General features: G+C 42.4%; 1 protein-coding gene across 1 annotated transcript in view; it reads left to right on the top strand.

The window, feature by feature from the left end:
- The first annotated feature begins 6,760 nt into the window (after positions 1 to 6,760).
- The window catches only part of LOC149455269 (endothelin-3-like), a 48,559-nt gene continuing 30,907 nt past the window's right edge, over positions 6,761 to 24,412 (top strand). Inside the window, exon 1 of the mRNA XM_089686493.1 lies at positions 6,761 to 6,798. Coding sequence (XP_089542619.1) covers positions 6,761 to 6,798 — 38 coding nt within the window. The remainder of the gene's footprint in view (positions 6,799 to 24,412) is intronic.

The raw sequence follows: 24,412 nt of genomic DNA, 5'->3' as shown, positions 1-24,412 counted from the left end.
AAAATAGTGAAAATTATTTTTTTTAATTTTTTTGTTTTTGTTTTCTTTCTGCATTTTCCAAAAACTTGTGGCAACAAACAAGATCTGGAAAATACTCACCATGCTTCTTATCAAATTCATTGGGGTGTCTGCTTTACAAAAAGAGGTTATTGGGGGGGGGGGGGTTGTACTATTCTGGCATTTTAGGGCCTCCGAAACTGTGATAGGTAGTCAGGAGGTTTAATGAAAAAATAAAGCCCTTTAAAACTGGACTGCCAAAATGTTTCTCACACATGGTATCCCCATACGTGAGAGAAGTAGCAGAATGTATTTTGGGGAGTAATTCCACATATACCCATGGCATGTGTGAGCAATAGATCACTTAAGTGACAATTTTGTATAACAATACAAACATTTTTTTTGTCATTTTCCAAATACTTGTGGTAAAAAAAAAAAAAATATTCTATTGACTCAACATGCTTCTCAGCAAAGAGTTTGGGGTTTCTACTTTCCAAAAAGGGGTCATGGGGGGAGGGCATTTTATTCCCAGCATTAGAGGTTTATGCCACACATCACTCACTCTTCTAACCACCTGAAGACCAAGCCTTTTCTGACACTTTTTGTTCACATGAAAAAAAATCAGTAGTTTTTGCTAGGAAATTACTTTGAACCCCCAAACATTATATATTTTTTAAAGCAGACACCCTTGTGCATAAAAATGGTGGATGCTGCAATTTTTTACGTCACATAGTACTCTCGCAGCGATTTTTCAAAAACACATTTTTAAAAAAAAATACACTTTTTTTTACTTTTAATGCACAAAAACACAATATATTGGCCAATTATTTGGTCAAATATAAAAGATGATGGTATGTTGAGATATAAATAGATACCAAACATGGCATGTTTTAAAACTGTGCTTTCCCTGTGCAATGGCGACAAACTGCATACATTTTTAATATCTATAGGCAACTTTTTTTTTTTTTGGTTATTATTTTTACACTATCCCTTTCATTTTTTTTTATCACTTATATTGCTACCATAGGGAATGTAAATATCCCCTGTGACTGCAATAGGCATTCACAGGTATTCTTTTTTGAGAAATTTGGGGTCTATTAGACTCTAGATATCTCCTCTGCCCTTACAGCATCTGATCTCACCAAGATTGGTGTGATCAGATGCTTTCCCAATTTACAAATGGTGCTGTTTATATCCTGCAAAACTGAAGTGATGAAATGCTCATAGCTTGCGATTTCTTAGACTATAGAGATGATTGGCACCATTCCAGTCTCCAATCAGCTCTATGGTCAGCTAGCAGAAACACCGGCTGCATTCTCAGATTCCCCCGATGGACTGCCCGAGAAGGCTGTGGAAGGGGGGAGTGGAGGCATCTTCTCCGCTGCTTGTAAAAGCAATCCTGCAGCTAATTAACCATTAGGCTTGCTTTTACATGAAAGCCGATCGCCAGCTGAAAAAAACAATACCAGGATGATGCCTGCAGCTGCAGGCATCATCCTGATATAACCACTCAAGGTCCAGTGATATACCAGTACATCGCTGGTCCTTGTTGGGTATATATGCTATGTTCTTCTTTTTTTATGCAGCCTGTGGGCTGAATGCAGAAAAGAGAAGAAATATCTGCCAGAAAAAGTGGTGGTATGCCCACCATTAGAATATACTGCCCTGCATCCACCCACTTCTAATGGTGGGCACACATGAAAGGTTCTTTTCAGGCTGAAGGAAAAAAAAAGAACCTAACAGATTCCTCTATTTACATCAATCAATGTGAATGAAGAAATCTCTGCCAAAAATGTTTTAAAAAATATATGCCAAAGCACAGGGGCCATCCACCCACTGGCCACCCCAGGCCCCAATGCTTGGGCATATATGCTCTTTTTAACTGCGGATGAAAAAATGTCATCCAACAGCGCTGTACACACTTACATATACTCTGAGAGCAAAACTATGTTGCTGTCAGAATAAACAGATCGGTGCTGCAGCTGAATGGCATTTCTGCAAAGAAAACAGCAATGGTTAACAATAAAACAGTAACTCAAAACAACTTTTTTACTGAAATAAGTGCCATAAAATATTGTAAAATATGTATGCCGAAGCATAGGGGCCATCCACCCACTGGCCACCCCAGGACCCCATGCTTGGGCATATATGCTCTTTTTTTAACTGCGGATGAAAAATCTCATCCAACAGCACTGCACACACTGACTGTATATTTTGAGAGCAAGATCCTGTTGCTGTCAGAATAAACAGATCGGTGCTGCAGCTGAATGGTATTTCCTGCCAAGAAAACTGCAATAGTTAAAAATAAAACAGTAACAGTAAAACCGTAACAGTATAACAGTAACTCGACAACAAAAGAAACCCTACAACTATTTTTGTTTTTTAAAATTTTAAAACATTTTTTATGCATTTATTTACTTTTTTTTTTTAAAAAAATTTTAACCTGTAACAAGCAGATATTAGGGTATCTCAAATGCGAAAGCCAGTTTCCTGACTACCTAACATTTTTCGAGACCCTGTGCAAATGTGTGCCCTGAATTGTGCCATGCTGTACCATATACTAATACTCCACTAGTGTGTGGTAGCAACGGAAGCAGTCCTTGAGGCAAAGACCAGGTTGGCCAGGACAGGAGAGACAAAAAAAGTGTCATGCCTATTTCCATGTATGCTACAGTCATCTTTTTTGGGGTGTCCATTGGGTTGGAGTACCAGGGATGGCATCGGGAAAATGCCTCTCATGCAGCCGACTAACTGTATCTGGGTTGGGGGTCTGGGCCATAGCACCTTCTGGATACAAAAGGGCTGTGATGATCTCTTCCTGGAATTTTAGGAAGGATCCACTACGTCCAGTTGCTTTGTAAAGCACAAAAACGTTATATAGAGCCAATTGAAATAAATAAATAGACGCTTTTTTGTACCAGCGTCTGGCTTTTCGGGAAACTAAGTACGGCTTCATCATCTGGTCGTTGAAGTACACCCCTCCCATGTTAAGGTTGTAGTCGTGGAAACAGGGGAGCTTCTCAGCAACACCAGTTGCCGTGGCAATTTGGATGGTCGTGTCTGCGTGAATGGAAGACAGGACGAAAACATCCTGTTTGTCCTTCCACTTCACTATGAGCAATTCCTCATTTCTCAAGTAGACTTTTTCCCTCTTTCTAAGACGGGTATTTACAAGCCGTTGGGGGAAGCCCTGTCAATTATGTTGCACGGTGCAAAATGTCCACGTATAAGTGGTACCCCATATGGAAAAAGGATGACACCAAGTCCCAAACTATCTTGCCACTGCTCTCTATGTAGTCTGGGCATCCTTGGGGGCTCCACGTGGCTATCTTTTCCCTCGTAAATCTGAAACATATATATATAGCCTGTTCCCTCTCACAGGTCTTTTACATCTTGACCCCATATCTGGCACGCTTGCTGGGAAGCAATTGTTTGAATGCCAGAAAAATTAATGAGGGACTCATCAAAACAGATGTTTTGCTGGGGAGTACAGACATCTGCTAATTTTTCGTTAAGGTGATTTTGTGGAACCGGTCAAATTCAGGGTCACCCCGAGGACGACAGAGTGAATTGTCATTGAAATGCATAAAGCACATTATATTCTTATATCTATGCCTAGCCATGGCAGCAGAGAACACGGGTATATGATAAATACAACCGCAATTCATTTTTTTTAGTAATACCCATGTTGAGGAATAGGACCAAAACAACTTTAAATTCAGAAACCGTAATAGGTTTCCATGCAAATAGTCTGGCAAGGTTTGAATTTGGGTTGGCGGCGATAAACTGTTGTGCATATAAATTGCTTTGATCCACAATCAATGCATACAGATCTTTTGTGAAACAGCTCCAAAAAATCAAGGGGAGTAGTTAAATTTGCTGTTTCCACCTGAATTCCGGGTTGGGCAGTGAATGGGGGAAGTACAGGTGCTGCAAAATTTGTGGGCTGCCCATCAGGATTTGCAAGCTCATCTGGATGGACACTATGGGCTCTAAGGACCTGTGTGTGAATTCTTTGTGGCTGCGGTACACTTCTTGTGCTAACCTATGTTTATTTCAGATGGGCTGGAGATCAGCTAGCACCACATTCCATATTGTGAATATCCAGCATTATATGAAAAGAAAATTTATTTTTTTTGGTGCTCAACACATTTCACACTTAATATGTATTAAAATTAATACAAAGCTTTATTCCATATTAACATAGAATAAAAACTACATCACATTAGTAGTGTTAAAAAACCAACATGACACTCCATATAGCTTGAAGTTCACAATGCAACAATTCCAACTCAACATGTTTCGCCAAATTTCTGGCTTCTTCAGGAGACTTACAGGTAGTTACATGTAATTACTACTTGAAAACTGAAATACAAACAATAAACAATTTTAACTTTACAGGATTTCAAAAACTAATAACAGAATCATCCATACAATACATACAAAATCAATGTCTACTAAATATTTTCTATGGGGTTAATCCACCGGGGCTGTTCTTACCAGGTGTGTCATAACATATGGAAAACCCTGCAAACAAGCATCCACTTCTATATCCTCAAAAGAGTCCAAGATGAGCCAAAAGAGAGAAAAGGCTGCAACCCACCAATCCTACCAACAAACATAACATCTCATTACAAAAAAAAAAAAAAATATATAGATTGGACACACCTCAGGGAATCCAGCATTAAAAGTCAGCAACAAAATACTTTCAAAGATGCAGGAAAAATCCCACCAAACAGTCATAGAGACCTTCAAATTAAAAACTAAAAAGGAACAAAGGAGAAACAAAATAAGTATTCAACAAAACAAAACAGAATAAAATTAACCATCCTAAAACTTTCTTTCATACCATATGCTTGCGAGGTCACAGAAAGGGTGGGTATAACAGTCATACATCCAGCAAGGCTGGCTTATATACCCCCCACCCTGCCGATGATTACCAGCCAGGTACGGATGCCAAAATTGGGCCCGCCAGAAGTGACATCTCGCACATGTGCAGGAGCACCACGGCTCCATCTTGGAACATCCATTGTTGCCCAAACAACACGTAGAGTCCAAGTATGGTTCACCTAGACTACTTGTGCTAGCCACCGCATCAGCTTGTGCTGCACTTATGGGACTCGCCATGTCACCAAGTGATACTGCAGCGCTGGTATGTATAAGACCAGGATGTACTAGGCCACTGGTGCTCACCAGTTCACCAAATGGTAGAGCGGTACTAGCACTCTGAAGCCGGAAGTACATGTGTGTAAAATGTTCTTAGTGATCAGCAACAGCTGCTTCTTGTGTAGAGTCCTATGGAAGCTTCTGATATGGCCCTTGACCTCAAACCAGGGAACCGCATGCCCGGGGTTGGAAATCTGTTGATTGCAATATGAGCCATCCCAGAGCATCAGAATGCACTGAACTGGTGCCTCCAGAAGAGCTAGCAGGCGGAGTGAAAGGAGCCATATAAGCTGATGCCTTTGTAGCTTCAGCTTCTTCCCCAGGCAGAGTGAAGCCAAGTGCACTTCACCTGGGACCTTTCTAGCAGCCTGGAGATGATGCCAGCAGAAGCTGGAAGAGGAAAAGGTCAGTGTATTAAACAACACACACACTGTGGTTTTGCAATGGAAATATTAACACCTATAAAGGCTGCTTTCACACAGATCCATGATGCAGTGCAGTGCACCTGCGGCTTTGCTCACTGAGCCATTGACTTCTATTATATCCTGTGTGTCTGGTGTGCTTTCTGACGTGTTTTTACAACCACCCCAATCACTGTTGTAGCTTCAGGGGTCGCAATGGAGATTCCGCCCCATGTTACAGGGGGCCCATATGGCCTCCTGGACCCTGTCCCATTCTGTTTTACACTTGGGACAGTGGGGGCGGTATATACAGGAACTGATCCGCTCCATTTTCCTTCTGCAACCGCTGAAAGCCAGCTTCTCCTCCTCTCCCTTCAGCGGTTGCAGGAGGAAAATGTTCATTATGCTATTAAAAAAAATTAAATTCAAAACCATTTCATTTCATTGTGGCCCGTGACTGGCTATCAAATTACTTGTGTCCCTCACTCTTCAAAAGCTTGAGCACCCCTGCTGTAGGCACACAAACCAAAAACTGCAAGATTGAATGCACCTAGGAGCTGATGAATGACTCTAATGTGTATTCAGCTATAAGAAATTATTAAATGCTTCCAGATGCGTTTAAAAAAATAATATGACACATTTTATTATTTTTAGTAACTTGAAAAGAAAAAGTAAACAGTTTCTGTTCCTGGATATACCATATTTCATGCTTCCCAATTAGTACACAGCATCTAGCCTCATGCCAGCTGGTAATTTTGTTTTTATGTAGAAATAAGCCTTTCATCAGCATTGCCAGCAGTGAGACAGGCTGTACAAAAGAAAATATAAATCTACAATTCAACCTGGGGATGTTTAACAGCATTAACAACTGAAGACATTGCTCATCTGCAACAAAAGCATTTGTGACAAGCTGGCTTCAAAAATCAGTAAGCACTGCAATCCTTCCAGACCAACATTATTTTCCATTTAAGCTGAACTCCAGACATTGTTTTTTCATGCAGTGGGGCTATACCTGCACTGCACGGGTTAGCTGCTCGTTTTTTTTTCTAGGAGAGAGGAGAGTGGAGACATACTTACCTAATCCTTTGATCCCCCCAGCATAAGAATGGTCCGGCACCCCTACACTCCAGCATTCTTGAATAGTGGACTGTTCCTGACATCATCATGCCCACAGTAGGCTCCATAGACCAGGAACCATGGGGGAGTACCTTTTTTCAAAGGATCAAAGGATCAGGTGAGTATAAGATTTCTCCTCAACCCTAGACAAAACAATCAGTTGACCCATGCAGTGCAGGAATAGCCCCAATACATAAGAAAATATTGCCTGGATTTCAGCTTTAAATAAAAAAAAATCCAATTTTTGTATTAGTAGATATCCCTTCCTGAGACCTCAATGTCTGATTTGAATGAAGTAGAGACAATCACCGTTGACAATCCTCAATATTTCTCAAGGCAATACAACAAGATGTGGTGCTCAAAATGAGTATTGGCTTTCCTACCTCCAATGTGTGTGTTGAAGGGGAGGATGGAGAAAGTCACACACAAGGAAAAGGAAATTACATCACAGAAAAGGGGAAGGAGATACAGAAACTAACATGTAGTACAAACAAGATGTCAGCATAACAAAAAAAGTAAAAAAAAAATCTAGAGAGCAGCACAAGCTCTATACACAAATGCACATGAATTTCCCATGTAGCACTACCCCCTTAGGAGTTGCTGAAGTTTTGGGTCTCCCTATAGTCCTGCACAGGCTGACAACACATATTTCAACACCGACTTGCATTCAGGAGTCAGTAACCAGTCCTTGAGCTTTTTTTTTAATTTTTATTAGGGAGATTTCAACTTGGATAGGGTAAGGGCTGTACCGGACGCCCAATGGAACTGAGAACCAAGGACAACTTCCTGAACTATGTACAAGTGGTCACAGCAAAACAGTTTCTTCTGGAGAGCTAGCCAGCATCTTCTATAGAGGCCACCCCAGACCCTAGATATACCCGTATCTAGCTGTTCTGGGTTATTCCCTGAGCAGGGTATCTGGTGTCTGCCACATAAATAGTGAAACAGTCCTGGGTGGCAGGCTAATCCAGCTTCCAACTAATGGTAAAAATCTGCTCTTCCAACTGCAGTATCCCAGGGCAAGGGATTTCGAGATGCATAAAACTGCTGTCTTAGGGAGAACTAGTTGGGCATGGCACCTAACTGCCCTCTCCCTTGTAGGCCCAGGGGGCATAGAGATACTCATAGGTATCCTGTTCCTGTAGCTTTAAAAGGTAAAGCTGCTTTCAGGCCTTACGCTGGGCTGGCTTCTTCCTTTGCTGACCCAGCTGAAAGCTGTCCTTCCCCGCAGACTGTGGAACAGTGGAGGTCCCTCTTTCAAGCTCCCAGCCTGTGGGTAGAACCCCCTTCTCTGGGGCCCCATCCCAGGCTCCACACCAGCAGCACTTCATCACTCCATCTTCCACCCGACTCCCCTTGCTGGCCAGGCTCTCTCTTATTTATGGGATAATCTCCCACACTGCAAAGCCTTCTGCCTAGTATTGGACAGACTCCCATAATTGAGCCCCTCCTCACCTCTGTCCACTGAGTTTCTAGTTTCTAGAACAGGGGGAGGTTCCAGAGGACTGACCTGTAGAGCCCTCCAGCCCTAACCTAAAGTAACCTTGCTGACTCACACTCAGGCTTCTAGCAAGCCTCTAACTGTAAAAAAAATAACTGCACTAGAGGGCATTACACATGTATGACCTTGTTGGACACCCCAATCCAAAACCATGGGCATAATGTAAAGTTGGATCCCGGATCCTCCTTTGCAGCTATAACAGCCTGTACTCTTCTCAGAAGACTGTTCACAAGATATTGGAGTGTTTCTATAGGAATTAGTGCCTGACCAGCCAAAAGACAATTTTTGAGGTCTGTTATAATGTTGGACAAGAAAACCTGGCTTGCAATTGGTGTTCCAGTTTCTTCAAAAATTGTCCAGAAAAGTTGAGATCAGGACTGTACAGGATGCTTGAGTTCCTCCACTCCAGACTTATCAAACCCCGTTATAGACCTAGCTTTGTACATTGGGAATAGTCAGCGCAATCTTTAAGGAGGGGCAAAAGGGGCAGCTGCCCTGGGCCCATTCATTGCTGTGGGGCTCAAATCAACTGTCCCATACTTGCCAACTGTACACTCCCTTGTGCCTGGAGGTCTTTGTCCCAGGCTGTGTCTGATATCTGAGATGTGAAGTGACTCATGTGTGCAGACCCTGTCAGTTTTCACATGTAAATAACTACAGCATTCATAAGTAAATAGTGGCCTAGTGGCCAGGATTTAGAATTCATATGTAAATAGAAGTGGCATTCATATGTATATTATGCCCCCACAAGGTTCCAGCCATCAACACCTCTACTGGTGGTCAGTGTAAATTCCCCCTTACATTGGTGGCCAGTGTACAAATGTATTGGTTTTTGGTGTAAAACCCCCCATTACATTGGATGGTAATGTAAATTCTTCATTACATTGGTGGTCAGTGCAAATTTCCTATTACATTGGTCATCCGTTTTAATCACCCCTAACATTGGTGTAGAAATGTCACCTCCCATCCCCATCCAGCACTGCCACTGATCCCAGAAGTCCTAGGAGTTTTGTGTCTATTGGTGGGTCCCCTAAACTTCTCAGTCCATGGTGTGCAAGTAGTGAGGAGATGATGTGATGTACCCTTCAGCAACCAACCAGTGAGAAGTAATTAAGTGCTGTAACCTCTAGTAACCAATCAGTGAGTGGTAAAGATGTGCAGTAGCCTCTAGAAACCAATGGATGAGCAGTAATGATGTGCAGTAACCTCTAACATCCAATCAGTGAGCGGTAATAATGTGCAGTAACCTCTAGTAACCAACCAGTGACCAGTAATGATGTGCAGTAATCTCTAGCAACCAATCAGCAAGCAGAAATCATGTGCTGTAACCTCTAGCAACTAATCAGTTAGCCGTAATGTGTGCTGTAACCTCTATCAACCAGTCAGTGAGTAGTAATGATATGCTGTAACTTCTGGCAATCAATTGCTATTGCTGCCTCATCTGCTAGAGTTAACTGATTTTGAATTTAGCTGCTATTTATTGTATGTCTCAGAGTAGGTGGAGAGCAAAATTTCATGGTGGGGGGGGGGGGGCTCAAGAAAATGTTTGCCCAGCGTCCCTTCAATGTTAAAGATGGCCCTGGGCCAGGGGCGGACTGACAACTCATTTGGCCCCCGGGCAATAGGGGATCATGGGGCCCCTGTGTCCTCACCCACACCCAAAAAAGCCTATGAAAAAGCCAATGAAAGGTACCAGGGGCATCTCATGGGGCCCCCTACTGACCCCGGGCCCTCGGGCAGTGCCCGAGTGCTCGAATGGTCAGTCCGCCCCTTCCCTGGGCATAGTCATGCTAAAATGATAAAGGGACTTTCCTAGACTGTTGCCACAAGGTTGCAAGCTCACAATTACCTAAATGTCATTGTACTCTATACTGTAGCAATAACAGTACCCTTCAATGGTAACACCTTAACTCAATATTGCAGTGGCGTGTCCTCATACTTTTGGTCATATGGGGGTTGATTTAATAAAACTGGAGAATACAAAATTTGGTGCAGCTGTGCATAAGTATAAGTTTACCTTTTCTAACATGTTCTAACACCTTTTTATCCTTGGAGACTTCAACATCCCTACCAATATCAAAAGCCCGGCCACATCCCAACTCCTCCACCTAACCTCTTCTTTTGCACTCGCACAGTGCATACAGTCCTCCACCCACTCCGACGGGAACACCCTGGACCTTGTTTTCTCTCATCTCTGCACCCCCCACAACCTCACAAATACCCCTTTTCCTCTCTCTGACCACAACCTCATTACCTTCTCCGTCTCCTCGTCCTCATACACATACCCCTCCAAACGTCTCACCATCACCAACCAAAACCTTCGCAACCTGAACCCCGCCCCCTTCCACTCTGCAGCTGACCAACTTTACAACAGTATCCTTCCCCTGTCCTGCCCTGACCTGGCCACTACTGTCTATAACAACTCGCTATATTCCGCTCTTGACTCCTTAGCACCCCTAACCACATGAAACATTAGACCCTGACCGCTTCAACCCTGGCAGAATGACCATACCAAAAACTTCAAGCGACGCAGTCGCGCGCTAGAGCAACTATGGCGCAAAACCACATCCCTACAAGCGTTCACCTGATATAAATCCGCCTTCCTCACCTACACTTCCTCCCTCCATGCTGCCAAGCAAGCATACTTTGTAACCCTCATCAATACCCTCTCCTCAAGCCCTCGCCGGCTCTTCTCCACCTTCAACTCTCTGCTCTCTCCGCCCCCACCTCCACCCAGTACCTCACTCACCGCCCACAAGATTGCTAACCACTTCCAAAGCTAGATCGATGCAATTCGCAGGGACATCACCACTGCTCAGACTTCCACCCCACCTAGCATCCCTCACACGAAAACCCTCTCAACACTCCTCCCCTTCGACCTCGCCACTGTCCAGACCTCTACCCCACCCAACATTCCCCACACTCAAACCCCCTCAACACTCCACTCCTTTGACCCTGCTACCACTGAAGAGGTCACTAAGGTCTTCTCTGAAGCTCACCTTACCACCTGCCCCCTTAACCCTGTCCCCACCCAACTCCTACGATCACCCTCCTCCTCTATCCTACAATCCCTCCCTCACTTCTTCAATCTCTCCCTCTCTACTGGCACATTCCCCTCCCCTCTGAAGCACACGATCCTCTCCCTGGATCCCACCGACCTAAACAACCTTAGACCCCTCTCCCTGCTGCCATTCTCATCCAAACTCCTTGAGCGCTTAGCCTATACTCGCCTAAGCTCCCACCTCACTGACAACAACCTCCTTGATCCCCTACAATCTGGCTTCCGTCCCCTACACTCCACCGAAACTGCCCTACTCAAACTCACCAACGACCTGCTAACTGCCAAAGCCAATGGACACTACTCAGTGCTATTACCCCTCGACCTCTCTGCAGCTTTCGACACGGTCGGCCACCCCCTCCTCCTCAAAAAACTATACTCTTTTGGCCTCAGAGACTCCGCTCTCTCCTGGCTCTCTTCCTATCTATCACAACGCTCCTTCAGCGTTACCTATAGCGCTGCCACCTCCCCCTCACTCCCCCTCTCTGTTGGGGTCCCCCAAGATTCTGTCCTCGGGCCCCTTCTCTTCTCCATCTACACCTCCTCCCTTGGTCAACTGACTTGGCTTCAACTACCATCTCTATGCCTACTAGCCTTCTGAACGACATATCAGACTGGATGTCACTCCACTTCCTTAAACTAAACCTTGCTAAAACCGAGCTCCTAGTTTCCCCCCCCCCAACCTCTCCATCACGACCAACAACGCCACCATCAGTCCCACCCCGCAAGCCAAAGTACTAGGTGTCATTCTAGACTCCAATCTGTCTTTCCAGCCCCAGATCCAATTGCTGACAAATTCCTGCAGACTATACCTCCGCAACATCTCCAAAATACGCACGTTCCTAACTCCAGAAACCACAAAGCAACTCATTCACTCCCTCATCATATCGCGACTTGACTACTGCAACTCCCTCCTCGCCGGCCTACCCCAACACAGGCTATCCTGAGTTCCGCGGCCAGACTCATCCACCTCACTAACCGCTCCGTATCCGCCTCTCCCCTCTGCCAATCCCTCCACTGGCTTCCGATTGCCCAACGCATAAAATTCAAAACATTAACATTGACATACAAAGCTGTTCATAACACTGCCCCAAACTACATCACCGACCTGATATCCGCTCCTCACAAGACCTCCTACTCTTAATTCCCTGGTCTCCTCCTCCCATGCCCGTCTCCAGGACTTCTCCAGGGCTTCCCCCATCCTCTGGAACTCACTACCCCAACCCATCAGACTGTCACCCACCCTCCTCACCTTTAGGCGCACCCTGAAAACCCATCTCTTCAGAGAAGCCTACCCAGCCCTCACCTAATTGCTGATCTCCTCCGCTCTTCCCACCACTCCATCCCCCATTGCTATTTCCTCCTGTACCACTCTCCCCTTCCTCCTAGATTGTAAGCTCCAAGGAGCAGGGCCCCCGAACCCCTCATGTATTGTATTGTATTGTTACTGTACTGTCTCGTGTATTGTCTCCCATTATAATGTACAGCGCTGAGCAAACTATTGGCGCTATATAAATACTGTATAATAATAATAACATGTAACATGTTCTACCCGTTGTTAGGGAAAATGTAACATGTTCCCATAGCCACAGCTGCCGCCCCCCTCCCTCTGACAGATAGTACGGGGGTGGCAGCTGCGGCTTTGGGAACATGTTACATGTTCCCTAAAAATTGGTGGAACATGTTACATGTTAGAAAAGGTAAACTTATACTTATGCACAGCTGCACCAAATTTTGCATTCTCCAGTTTTATTAGTCAGTGGGTGGATTTGGTGGGACAGCCAGTGGGTGGGCCTTGGGGAATGTTGGTAGTCATGCCTGGGGGGTCCCTGGCCTAAGGGGCCCCAAAATTTCTTGGCTGCCCTGATCTAGCCTATTCATATTTTTCTTCCCCTCTTTCCCTGATAGAAGCTTTTGTAGGCTTCTATCAGGGAAAGATCTGCATCAGAACTGTGTTCCCTGACCTGCAGCACAGGGTGGAATCTGTGTGCAAATGGTGATATTGATTGGCTGCCTCTGCCACATATACATTTGCAGTGCTTCAACTGGCCTTGATAAAAAAACAAATGAATCTCTGGGTTGGATATATACATACAAATTCCGCCTTGCCAGCTGTCTATATCCCCTAACCCAGAGATTGATTAGTCTTAAAGTGGTATTAAACCAAAACCAAAAATTTAATATATTGCAGCTTACCAATTAGATGAGAAGACTGTATTTGTTTTTTTTTTAGGCTTTTCCCCTCTATTTTCACCTGGTGATCTGGCCAGTAACACACCTCTTGTATTAGACTGAATGAAGGAGCACAGGGGGGCACAGAAGACAGCAGAATTGTCATTATGGGGGGAAAGGTATTGTTAAACGTACCAGCAGATTTAAATGCACTAACAAATTGAAGCCAAACTCCAGCTAATTTTTTATGCTGTTTGCGTTTTGTTTTGCTAATGTAATGTGAGTTTGAAACAACTTTACACTCTCTGGCACTCAAGTAGCATCAAAGTCACATCAAAGTAGTACAGGAGCCAAAGTCAAATTGTTTTGGGCTAATAGGAAAGTATGACAGTTCTGTTCATGCATTGCGACTTTGATGTGACTTTACACTCTCTGGAACTGAAGTAGCATCACAGTAGCATCAACATTGCATCAAAGTAGTGCAGGAACCTTAATGTGTCCAAAGTCAATTTTTTTTGAGCTAATAGGAAAGTATGACAATTCTGTTCATGTAGTGCAACTTTGATGTGACTTTACACTCTCTGGCACTCAAGTAGCATCAAAGTCGCATCACAGTCACACCAAAGTAGTGCAGGAACCTTTATATGTCCAAAAGTTGCATGTTATGGTTAGGATTAGGAGCTAGGGTTAGCAGTAATTGTTAGGATTAGCGGTAATTGCTGGGGTTAGGCCCTCCTATTCCTTCTGTACTGAAATGTATTGTAATTGTACTGTCTCCCTTATATTGTAAAGTGCTGAGCAAACTGTTGGCGCTATATAAATCCTGAATAATAATAATAACCTGTTACTGCAACCCTAACCCTAAGGCTAGGTTTGCATTTTTCAGTTTCTGCAGTAAGTTTTGTGTTGCGTTTTGTGTTTTTGCACATGCGTTTTGGGTATTTTTTCTTTCACTTTTTTTGTTGTTAGGAAGATTTAAAACACAAAATGCAGCAAAAACACAATCAATGCTTTTCTGCAACATTTCCATTGAAGTCTATAGAACCAAAATGCAACTTTTTGCATTCAAAAAAGTCTCTGACCCTTTCCAAAAATGCACCGGATGAAAATGCGCAGATGTGAACATGTCCCATAGGAAATCATGTTAAATGGACTGTACAGCGTTTCTGCAAAACACTGCAGAAAACGCTTAGGTGTGAACCTAGGGTAAGGATTACTGCTAACCCTAACACTAATGATTACTGCTATCCCTAGTTCTTAACCCTAACATTTAACCCCAACCCTAGCCCTTAACCATAACCCTAACATTTAACCCCAACCCTAGCCCTTAACCCTTACCCTTACATTTAACCCCAACCCTAACCAAAACATTTAACCCCAACCCTAACCAAAACATTTAACCCCAACCCTAACATTTAACTCCAACCCTAGCCCTTAACCCTAATCCTTACATTTAACCCTAGCCCTTAACCCTAAGATTGAACCCCAACCCTAGCCCTTAACCCTAACATTTAACTCCAACCCTAGCTCTTAACCCTAACCCTTACATTTAACCCTAGCCCTTAACCCTAACCCTAACATTGGACCCCAACCCTTGCCCTTAACCCTAACATTTAACCCCAGCCCTAGTCCTTAACCCTAACATTTAACCCCAGCCCTAGCCTTTAACCCTAACATTTAACCCCACCCTAGCCCTTAACCCTAACATTTAACCCCAACCCTAGCCCTTAACCCTAACCCTAACATTTAACCCCAACCCTAGCCCTTAACCCTAACATTTAACCCCAACCCTAGCCCTTAACCCTAACCCTAACATTTAACCCCAACCCTAGCCCTTAACCCTAACATTTAAACCCAACCCTAGCCCTTAACCCTAACAATTAACCCCAGCTCTAGCCCTTAACCCTAACATTTAACCCCAGCCCTAGCCCTTAACCCTAACAATTAACCCCAGCTCTAGCCCTTAACCCTAACGTTTAACCCCAACCCTAACCCTAACATTTAACTCCAACCCTAAACCTTAACCCTAACATTTAACCCCAACCCTAACCTTTAACCTTAACCCTAAGATTTAACCCCAACCCTAGCCCTTAACCCTAACATTTAACCCCAACACTAACTCGTATCCCTAAAGCTAACATTTAACCCCAACCCTAACCCTTAGCCCTAAAACCTAACATTTAACCCCAACCCTAACCCTTAACCCTGACCCTAACATTTAACCCCATATCTAGCCCTTAACCCTAAAATTTAACCCCAACCCTTAACCCTAACATTTGACCCCAACCCTAACCCTAACATTTAACCCCAACCTCAACCCTTAACCCTAACATATGACTTTGGACATATAAAGGTTCGTTCACTACTTTGATGCTACTTGAGTGCCACAGAGTGTAAAATCACATCAAAGTTGTACTACATGATCAGAATTGTCATACTTTCCTATTAGCTAAAAAAATGCAACTTTAGACACATGAAAGTTCCAACATTACTTTGATGTGACCTTGATGCGACTTTGATGCTACGTGAGTGCCAGAGATTGTAAAGTTGCATCAAAGTCGCACTACATGAACAGAATTGTAATACTTTCTCATTAGCCCAAGAAAACCCACGCAAAATGCATCAAAAACGCACCAACCACAACCTCCAGTACATAGATGTGAACCTAGCCTAACACAGAGTATATGCGTGCCTTGTTTTACCAAAACATATTTCTTTAAGATTTTCAACAGAGATGCATTTTCCTATGCCAGCTTATTACATCTGTGTGTAAAAGGCTTACCGTTGGCTACAAACAATTTTTTGATTTTCCATCAGCTTTGAGTCAAAAAGTAACTGCAAGGAATTGAAACATCTTCAGCAATTTAAATACCAATGTTTCAATTATTTCCCAGTTGTGAGTGCCCAAAGGATTGTTTGGAAACTGGTAAATAATGAAAAAAGCAGGTGGTTGATTGCTGCGGCCAGTTCACTTCCTTACAACCGCTTTTCCGATTGAAAGCTGAGAGAAAGCTTCCAGGATTCCGACAAAATTGCCAAGTGGATTGCCAGCTTAACAGTGCATATTGTTCTGCTTTCTTTGCAGACTCACGGTTGAGATAATTAGTGTCATTTTCAGCTCAGGGTACGAATTGTTGCAACCGCGGCAGGCAGCGAGGAAGACGTTAGTGGGACGTGCAAACTGAAATTCAGCACTGCAGCTTTTTCGGAATAATGTGGTGAATGCCATGTTTTGGATGATGTGCATGTGTATTATTTTATACAAATCCTGTTTATTAAGTGCAGCTTTGATCATTACAATTTATTTACATAATAAGATGCTTACAGAGGTTTACCTTAATAGCAAATAATCAAAAATTAGTCATTTAAATACATGCAACTCAATGAGTTTTAGTATTAAAGAAACCTCAGTAGCTGCAGGAGCAGATTCTGCAAATTACTGTGCAGTCAGCCAGGAAATGAGTGTTCTCATTATTATAGAAACAAATGAGTACTTTTTTTATTTGCAATAACATACAATTTTGAGGACAAGCTTTCGGGGTATGTCCCCTTCTTCAAGGTCCAAGCAGTACTATTACAAAGTTTTAGCAGAATGTTAGAAGAGATGTGCGGGATGAGAAAAAAAAAAGAAATAAACACAAGCCTAGGGTTAGCCTCATATAGCCTCATTATTATAGCAAATGTTTGCTTAGAGAAACACATACTCTAACAATGCAGATGTTTTATTTGAAAATGCTAGTTGCTTGGCTTTTTTGCTGATCTGCTGACTTCAGTATTATCCGAGTCACTGGACAAAAACAAATTTGTAGGGTTCTTACTCTAAGGCCCCTTTCACACGGGCGGTTAGATTTCAGCTTTTACCTGTGTTTAAAGCAGACTTTCTCAACCTGGGTGCCCAGACACCATGGGGTGCCTTCAGGCTTCTTCAGGGGTGCCTTGGCAAAATGCCCAGAAATTGTATACAAGCCAGCAGGTGGATCAATCCTGTCTTTTAGTACACAAAGCCACAGGTTTTCATTGTGCACTTTTATGACCTTCTAGCTGCCAGCATCCTAACAACCAATGCCATCATCAGTTGATAAGGAGGACGTCGGGTGCATGCATATCATCCTTGTTTGGCCCTCCCTGCCCCTCTCCATCAACACTGGAGTCACATTAGCAGAGTGAGGAAGAGAAAATGAGAGAAACACACTGGAATACTAGTCAGTACCAGTATACAAAGGTGTATTTACTTTGGAAGAATAATCACCTCTAACATTGGGTGTACTGGATGTGTGTAGAATAGGTTTTTACATTTTAGATTGGGGTGCCTTACCTTGTGCAGAATTTTAAAGGGTGCCTTGCGATTATCGATAATTTTAAAGGGTGCCTTGAGATTATAATTTTAAAGGGTGCTTTGAGATTATCGATAATTTTAAAGGGTGCTTTGAGATTATCGATAATTTTACAGGGTGCCTTGAGATTATCGATAATTTTACAGGGTGCCTTGAGATTATCGATAATTTTAAAGGGTGCTTTGAGATTATCAATAATTTTAAAGGGTGCTTTGAGATTATCGATAATTTTACAGAGTGCCTTGAGATTATCGATAATTTTAAAGGGTGCCTTGAGATTATCTATAATTTTACAGAGTGCCTTGAGATTATCGATAATTTTAAAGGGTGCCTTGAGATTATCGATAATTTTACAGAGTGCCTTGAGATTATCTATAATTTTAAAGGGTGCTTTGAGATTATCGATAATTTTACAGGGTGCCTTGAGATTATCGATAATTTTAAAGGGTGCCTTGAGATTATCTAGAATTTTAAAGGGTGCCTTGAGATTATCTAGAATTTTAAAGGGTGCTTTGAGAGTATCGATAATTTTAAAGGGTGCTTTGAGATTATCGATAATTTTACAGGGTGCCTTGAGATTATCTAGAATTTTAAAGGGTGCCTTGAGATTATTGATAATTTAAAGGGTGCTTTAAAATTATCGATAATCTCAAGGCACCCTTTAAAATTATCGATAATCTCAAAACACCCTTTAAATTATCGATAATCTCAAGGCACCCTTTAAAATTCTAGATAATCTCAAGGCACCCTGTAAAATTATCAATAATCTCAAAGCACCCTTTAAAATTATCGATAATCTGAAAGCACCCTTTAAAATTATAGATAATCTCAAGGCACCCTTTAAAATTATCGATAATCTCAAGGCACCCTTTAAAATTCTAGATAATCTCAAGGCACCCTGTAAAATTATCGATAATCTCAAAGCACCTTTTAAAATTATCGATAATCTCAAGGCACCCTTTAAAATTATCGATAATCTCAAAGGGTGCCTTGAGATTATCCAGGATTTTAAAGGGTGCCTTGAGATTATCCAGGATTTTAAAGGGTGCCTTAACAGAAAAAAGGTTGAGAAAAACTGGTTTAGAGGAACTAATTTACCGCAGCTAATTGCAGACAATGCATCTCTATGGCTCCATTCACATACTGTATTTAGCAATATTTGCATAACATATGGTTTTATGTGTTTAGGAAAAATAAAGTTGACAGCGTTCAGGAGCGATGTACCACAGCTATATGCAGACAATGCATCCCCATGGCTCCATTCACACACTGTGTTTAGCATCGTTTTCATAACATACGGTTTGATGCGTTTAGGAAAATAAAGTTGACAGCGTCCAGGAACGATGTACCGCAACTATCTGTACATAAATGCAATTAATCACAGTACAAAGAAGAAATAAGTAAACAGTTGCATTAGAAAAGGCAAGAATTTACTACCGCAGATAAACGCAGCCGCATGTAAACGCACGTAATCACAGATAAACGTAATGTACAAATGTGAGTGATCTCTATTCCAGGAGTGTTGAATTTCCAAAATAAAAAAAAGAAACATGCATTTACAAGTGGCAGAACAACCGCCCATGTGAAAGAGGTCTAATTGTTGCATTCTTGTTTTGTGTCATGCTTTTTAAGAAGGAGGTAATAAGGAGCAACATCATTACTATCATATCAATGATGATACAGATAAAATATTAAAAACAAAGAATTAAAAAAAAAAGTCAGCTTATAATAGGCTGAAGTCTTAAGGAATATGTAAACCCGCATCCATTCAGTTTATAATAGAAATGAAAGGCAAAATATTTCTGTATACATATATGTAGCGCTGCCCTCGTGAGGGCCGCTATGTTGTGGGTATCACTAAGCTTCCCACCGCACAGCCAGGCAACTGGTATTTTCACACAGACTTGCATCCAGAGACAGTGACCGGTCCATAAACTTGGTTTTGTTGTTTTATTTAGGGGAATTCAACTTGGATAGGGAAATAGGGATTATGGGATGCCAAACTTGACTTGGATAATGGAAGGGGGACACTTCCTTCCTATGTACAAAGCAGATCCTGGACTGTTCTTTTCTTGAAAGCCATCAATCTTTGCGGATTAGTAGCAGATACCCCTTATGGGCGAGGAACTAGAAGCCCCTCAAAAATCACTTTACTTTCTGTAGCTACATGCAGAGATGTCTTCTCTCCCCTTACAAAGCTGCTCCCAGTTCCCTGGCCTGCAAACACCATCAGCCCTCCTGGCTTCTCGAAAGATCTCCGAAAGGATTTAGCTTAATGGTGTCCTTGGAAAGCTTTCTACATTGGCAGTTTTTCCCCTTTCAGATCCCAGGGTGTACTGCTGTACTCACACTGTCCTCTTTGCTCCCTGCTGCTCCAGGCCTGATTCCATTCGCAGAATGTATCCTTCTTAAGCCCGCCCATGCCCAGCCTACCCCCCCCAAGACACCTCCCAGACTCCGACAGTCTCCTCAGCACTTCATCTTCCACCCAACTCCCCTGTCAGCCTAACTCTCCCATATTTATAGGCCAGTTAACCACTCTACCATGGCCTCACACCTGGGATTGGCAGAATCTCCCATGAATATGCAGATTAGGCCTCCACCCCCCTTCTTACTGACCTCTGTTAGGTTCTATGGTCCTCCAGAGTCAGGAGGAGGTGATAGAGCCACAACCTGTAGAGTCATCCAGCTAACCTACAATAACCCAACCTTAATCACATGACCTGCACAACTATCATGAGTCCCACAATCATTTTACCTATCATTCACTACACTATTCTAGTAGCACACTAAAGGGTGTTACACATAAAAACATTATAAACACCTTTTTTCCCTTTGTTATAAGTGATCAAATACCCTCTATTCTCAGCAGCATAAGATTTAGAGGAGGAGACACAGTAATACACTGATCTTCCTGGTGAATGGCTGTAAGGGGGGGGGGTTTGTCAGCACAAGCCTGATAATTGGATTAGCTCCTAGTAATGCTAGAAAACTGACTACGCTGTGCTCTCATGCCCAGTGTGGTCAGTTTTTAATATGAAAGTAGGGGGCTGGCAGAAACACCAGAGGTTTCCCACAAAGGAAGCAATACAAAAAGATCAGGATAGCTTTTCAAGTACATGCTACAGCAGGCACATATCAGGAATATAAAATGTTGGGTATACATTTTCTTTAATAAAGGGTGTGAGTATTATGGATGGTGGGAGAGATGGGGATGTTGGTTGCAGATTGGTGTTTATTGAAGTTTTGTGTTTTTTTGGGGGGTTGTGTAGGAGGTCAGGTATAGGAAGTCGGGGGCCCAGGCCTACTCTGTACCAACGGAGTTTGAGGTTGTCCAATTAAATAACATGACGTTCACACTGTGCACAAAATCACAATGTTCATTTAAAAGTTTTGAGGCAAATGAGTCAATATTTTTTAACAGTTACAAAGACAAAATATGCTTGCCAAGTGTGATATATGTATCATTATAAAGACCCTGTTATTTTGTGCTTTGTCATTTCAATTAGACCTAATGCATGGAGGCTATTAAAAACTAGGAGAAAAAAAAAATGTAATGAAATCTATTTAAATCTAAGGAGAGATACGACTACAATACACAATAGTTACATCCATTTTTGTCAGCAGAGAAAATTACTGCATGTCAGAAAACGTGTTTCCATGGCTACACAATATTTAGCACTAAAATGAAGAGCCCCACAGACTAATGCTTTATTTCTATACCTAAGACATGTATTTCTTATAACTTTCTAGAAGATCAAAAGATTCAGAATTGTTTGTTGAATAGCAGATGCTTGGGGATAAGAACTGCTGCATTGCATTTTTATGCTCTGTAAATGGAGAGCATTGGAAAGTCTGGCCATCCTCAGATCTTCGGAGTTTTCTTCACAGAAAGGATTGTGGTTTGTAGATAGTTTAACCACTTGCCTACCGGGCACTCTCCCTTGTGAGAAAAAATTAGATCTGCAAAATACTCACCATGCCTCTTTTTAACCACTTCCATACCGGACATTTTTACCCCCTTCCTGCCCAGGCCATTTTTCAGCTTTCAGCGCTGTCACACTTTGAATGACAATTGCGCGCTCATGCAACACTGTACCCATATGAAATGTTTATTGGGAAGTGGTTAAAGTGGTTGTAAACTTCAGACATGAAATATGAACAAAGGATATCTATAGTGTGTATGTGTTTCAATCCTGAACACTGTGGGGATTATTTACTATAACTGGAGCTTGCAAACTAATCAGCTTCCAGGTTTTATTCCCAAAGCATAATTGAACAAGCTGAGGTTAGATGCCGACTGGCTACCATGCACAACTGCCCCAGATAATGAGTTTTAGTAAATCCCCCCTCTAACACCCCGGTCACATCAAGCCTGACTTTGAAATTGTGCAACTTACAGTGAAGTTGCATGATTTCAAAGTCTGGGGACATGCTGATTTAAAGTGCGATTTGCAAGACATCTGATACAGATGTCTATGAAAATCGCATGAAAAGTAGTGCATGTATTACTTTAGAAATCGGTGCGGGTCCAACCAAGTTGGACCCGCACCGATATGGCTGCTGTAATTGTGGACAGTAGGGTGCAACTTGGTATGCGATGTGCAAGTTGCTTGGCATGCAAATCGCACCCGATGTGACCTGAAGGCTAAGTGTCATTTCTGTCCACTGGCTCATTCCTCTGCTATAAGCATGAATCACTTCTGACAAATTTTCCTGAAGTCAAGAAAAAAACAGTGACAGGGGAGGGCACAGCCTGTGATTGACAGCATCTACTCTGTTCCCATGTGCTGTGGGAAGAGGGGCGTGTCCCTTCCTTTCAATCAGCTCTCAGAACTCTCTATACCGATGTAACTTCAGATCTCCACCCCCTGATTTTCAGAGCAGAAAGATCCTGTGTAAATTCTGCATTTTAATGGATGTAGGGGACAGGTTGTTATAGATAAACAAGTACAACTTATGTAGGTGGTGTTGTTTAATCCCTGTATCGCTTAAGGCCAGTCATTTCACTGGGTACATGTAGGGGTTTACAACCACTTAAAATGTGCAAATATTTCTTTGCAGAATTTTTCCAGTCATTTGACTAATGATCTCATTCCTGGTCTGGACTTTGAAGCGGAAGTCCCAAATTGTAAACGATTTTGTAAAACAGGTAATAGAGCAGATCTGACTATTCCAGATATTAGACTTCTTGAGCAATCTTTAAGACTGTACAAGACACAATACAATTGGTGGCATGGAAACACCAACAGAAGCCATCATTACTGGATCTTCTAGTGTCAATTACACTAGAGGCACCCAGATCAAGGAGGACAAGTTAGATGATTAAAAGGCTGGACTTTTTATTTCCCCAAGCTACTGAAATATTTCAGAATCCTAATTATGTCATACTGCACATAAATCACCCTGGGGATAAAAAATATCTAAACCCAAGAACAAACATGTAATATATTGCTACCTACAAGCCCTTAGGGATGGTGGCTGCATTAGTTTTCTTTTTTTCTTTATTCAGGATTTTTTTCAAGTACAGAAAATGCATATTGCTTAAAATCTTGACTCCTTTAAACTTTTTGTGCACTGAATGAAAAGCTGTCTATTGTGAATTGCACAACCACTTCTTTCTATGTAATGTAGATGAGGAAAGGAGGAAGTGTTTGTAGTTTAAATCAGGGGAGCAGCTTAGGGTAAGCATTGTATCAGTAGGACACAAAATGTGTTACTATTTGAAAGTAACACCCTGCATTATTATTTCTTGCAGGATGTTAATTAACCACAAGATGGCAGTGTTCTGCAATTTAGGTATTCATACTTGAAGCAAAGCATTGTTGAACTTGTCTGCTAATGACAGGAATTCTGTATTCAGACTAAGAGTAAACAGCCTACCTTTCCCAGAAGAGCTAGCAAAGTGGCAGGAGTTTATACAGTATATTCAGTTCAGCCTGGGAACTTGCACAGAAAGAAGGAAGAAGATGGGAAAAGGCTGAGGACATGTGTGTGGAAAGCTGTGCGGGATGCTGGAGATCTAGGTTTCGCCCGGTCGCAGAGAGTGAAAGAGTGAGGATTCATCGCAGATCGCTCTCAATCCAGACAGACAATCCTGCTAGCAGGCAGACTGGAGTGCTGTCATCTGCTCTTCGACTGAGGAATCAAGGAAACACGAGGGCCCCCTGTAGAGAAACTATTTGCTATATGACCAAGGCTAGTGATCTGGTGAGATAGCTCCTATCCTGCCCTGTGGCCTACTTATTATTACACTCTCAACACCTTGAATCACCGGATTTTGCTGCAATATATACACCTTGCAGATTAAGTCACAGTACTGCTTCAGTTCCAGTCTGTTCTACTCATCAAGGAATTTCCTTATGATAATAGTTTGCAACCCTTTAATAAGGAATTAACTCCTGCTGAAATCTGCTTCCATCCCTTTCCACAATTTCAGTCTAATCTCAGATTTTATTCTGTGAACTAAAGAAATATCATCCAGGTCCCCTCCCCTTTCTTTGTGTTTACACTATCTTGAGGAAATCTCTCCTTTACACCAAGGAAGAATTAAACCCTCATGTGCACCAACTAGGGCCTCATCAAGCATGCAGAAGATTGGACACCTTGGTGTTAAAGGGACATTGATATAATGTACAGCGCTGAGCGAACTATTGGCGCTTTATAA

This window comes from Staurois parvus, unplaced genomic scaffold (genome assembly GCF_062004578.1).
Source record: "Staurois parvus isolate SC_StPar_1 unplaced genomic scaffold, SC_StPar_1.0 ptg000401l, whole genome shotgun sequence".
Classification (NCBI taxonomy): Eukaryota; Metazoa; Chordata; class Amphibia; order Anura; family Ranidae; genus Staurois; species Staurois parvus.
This window is presented reverse-complemented; position numbering and strand designations above follow the sequence as displayed.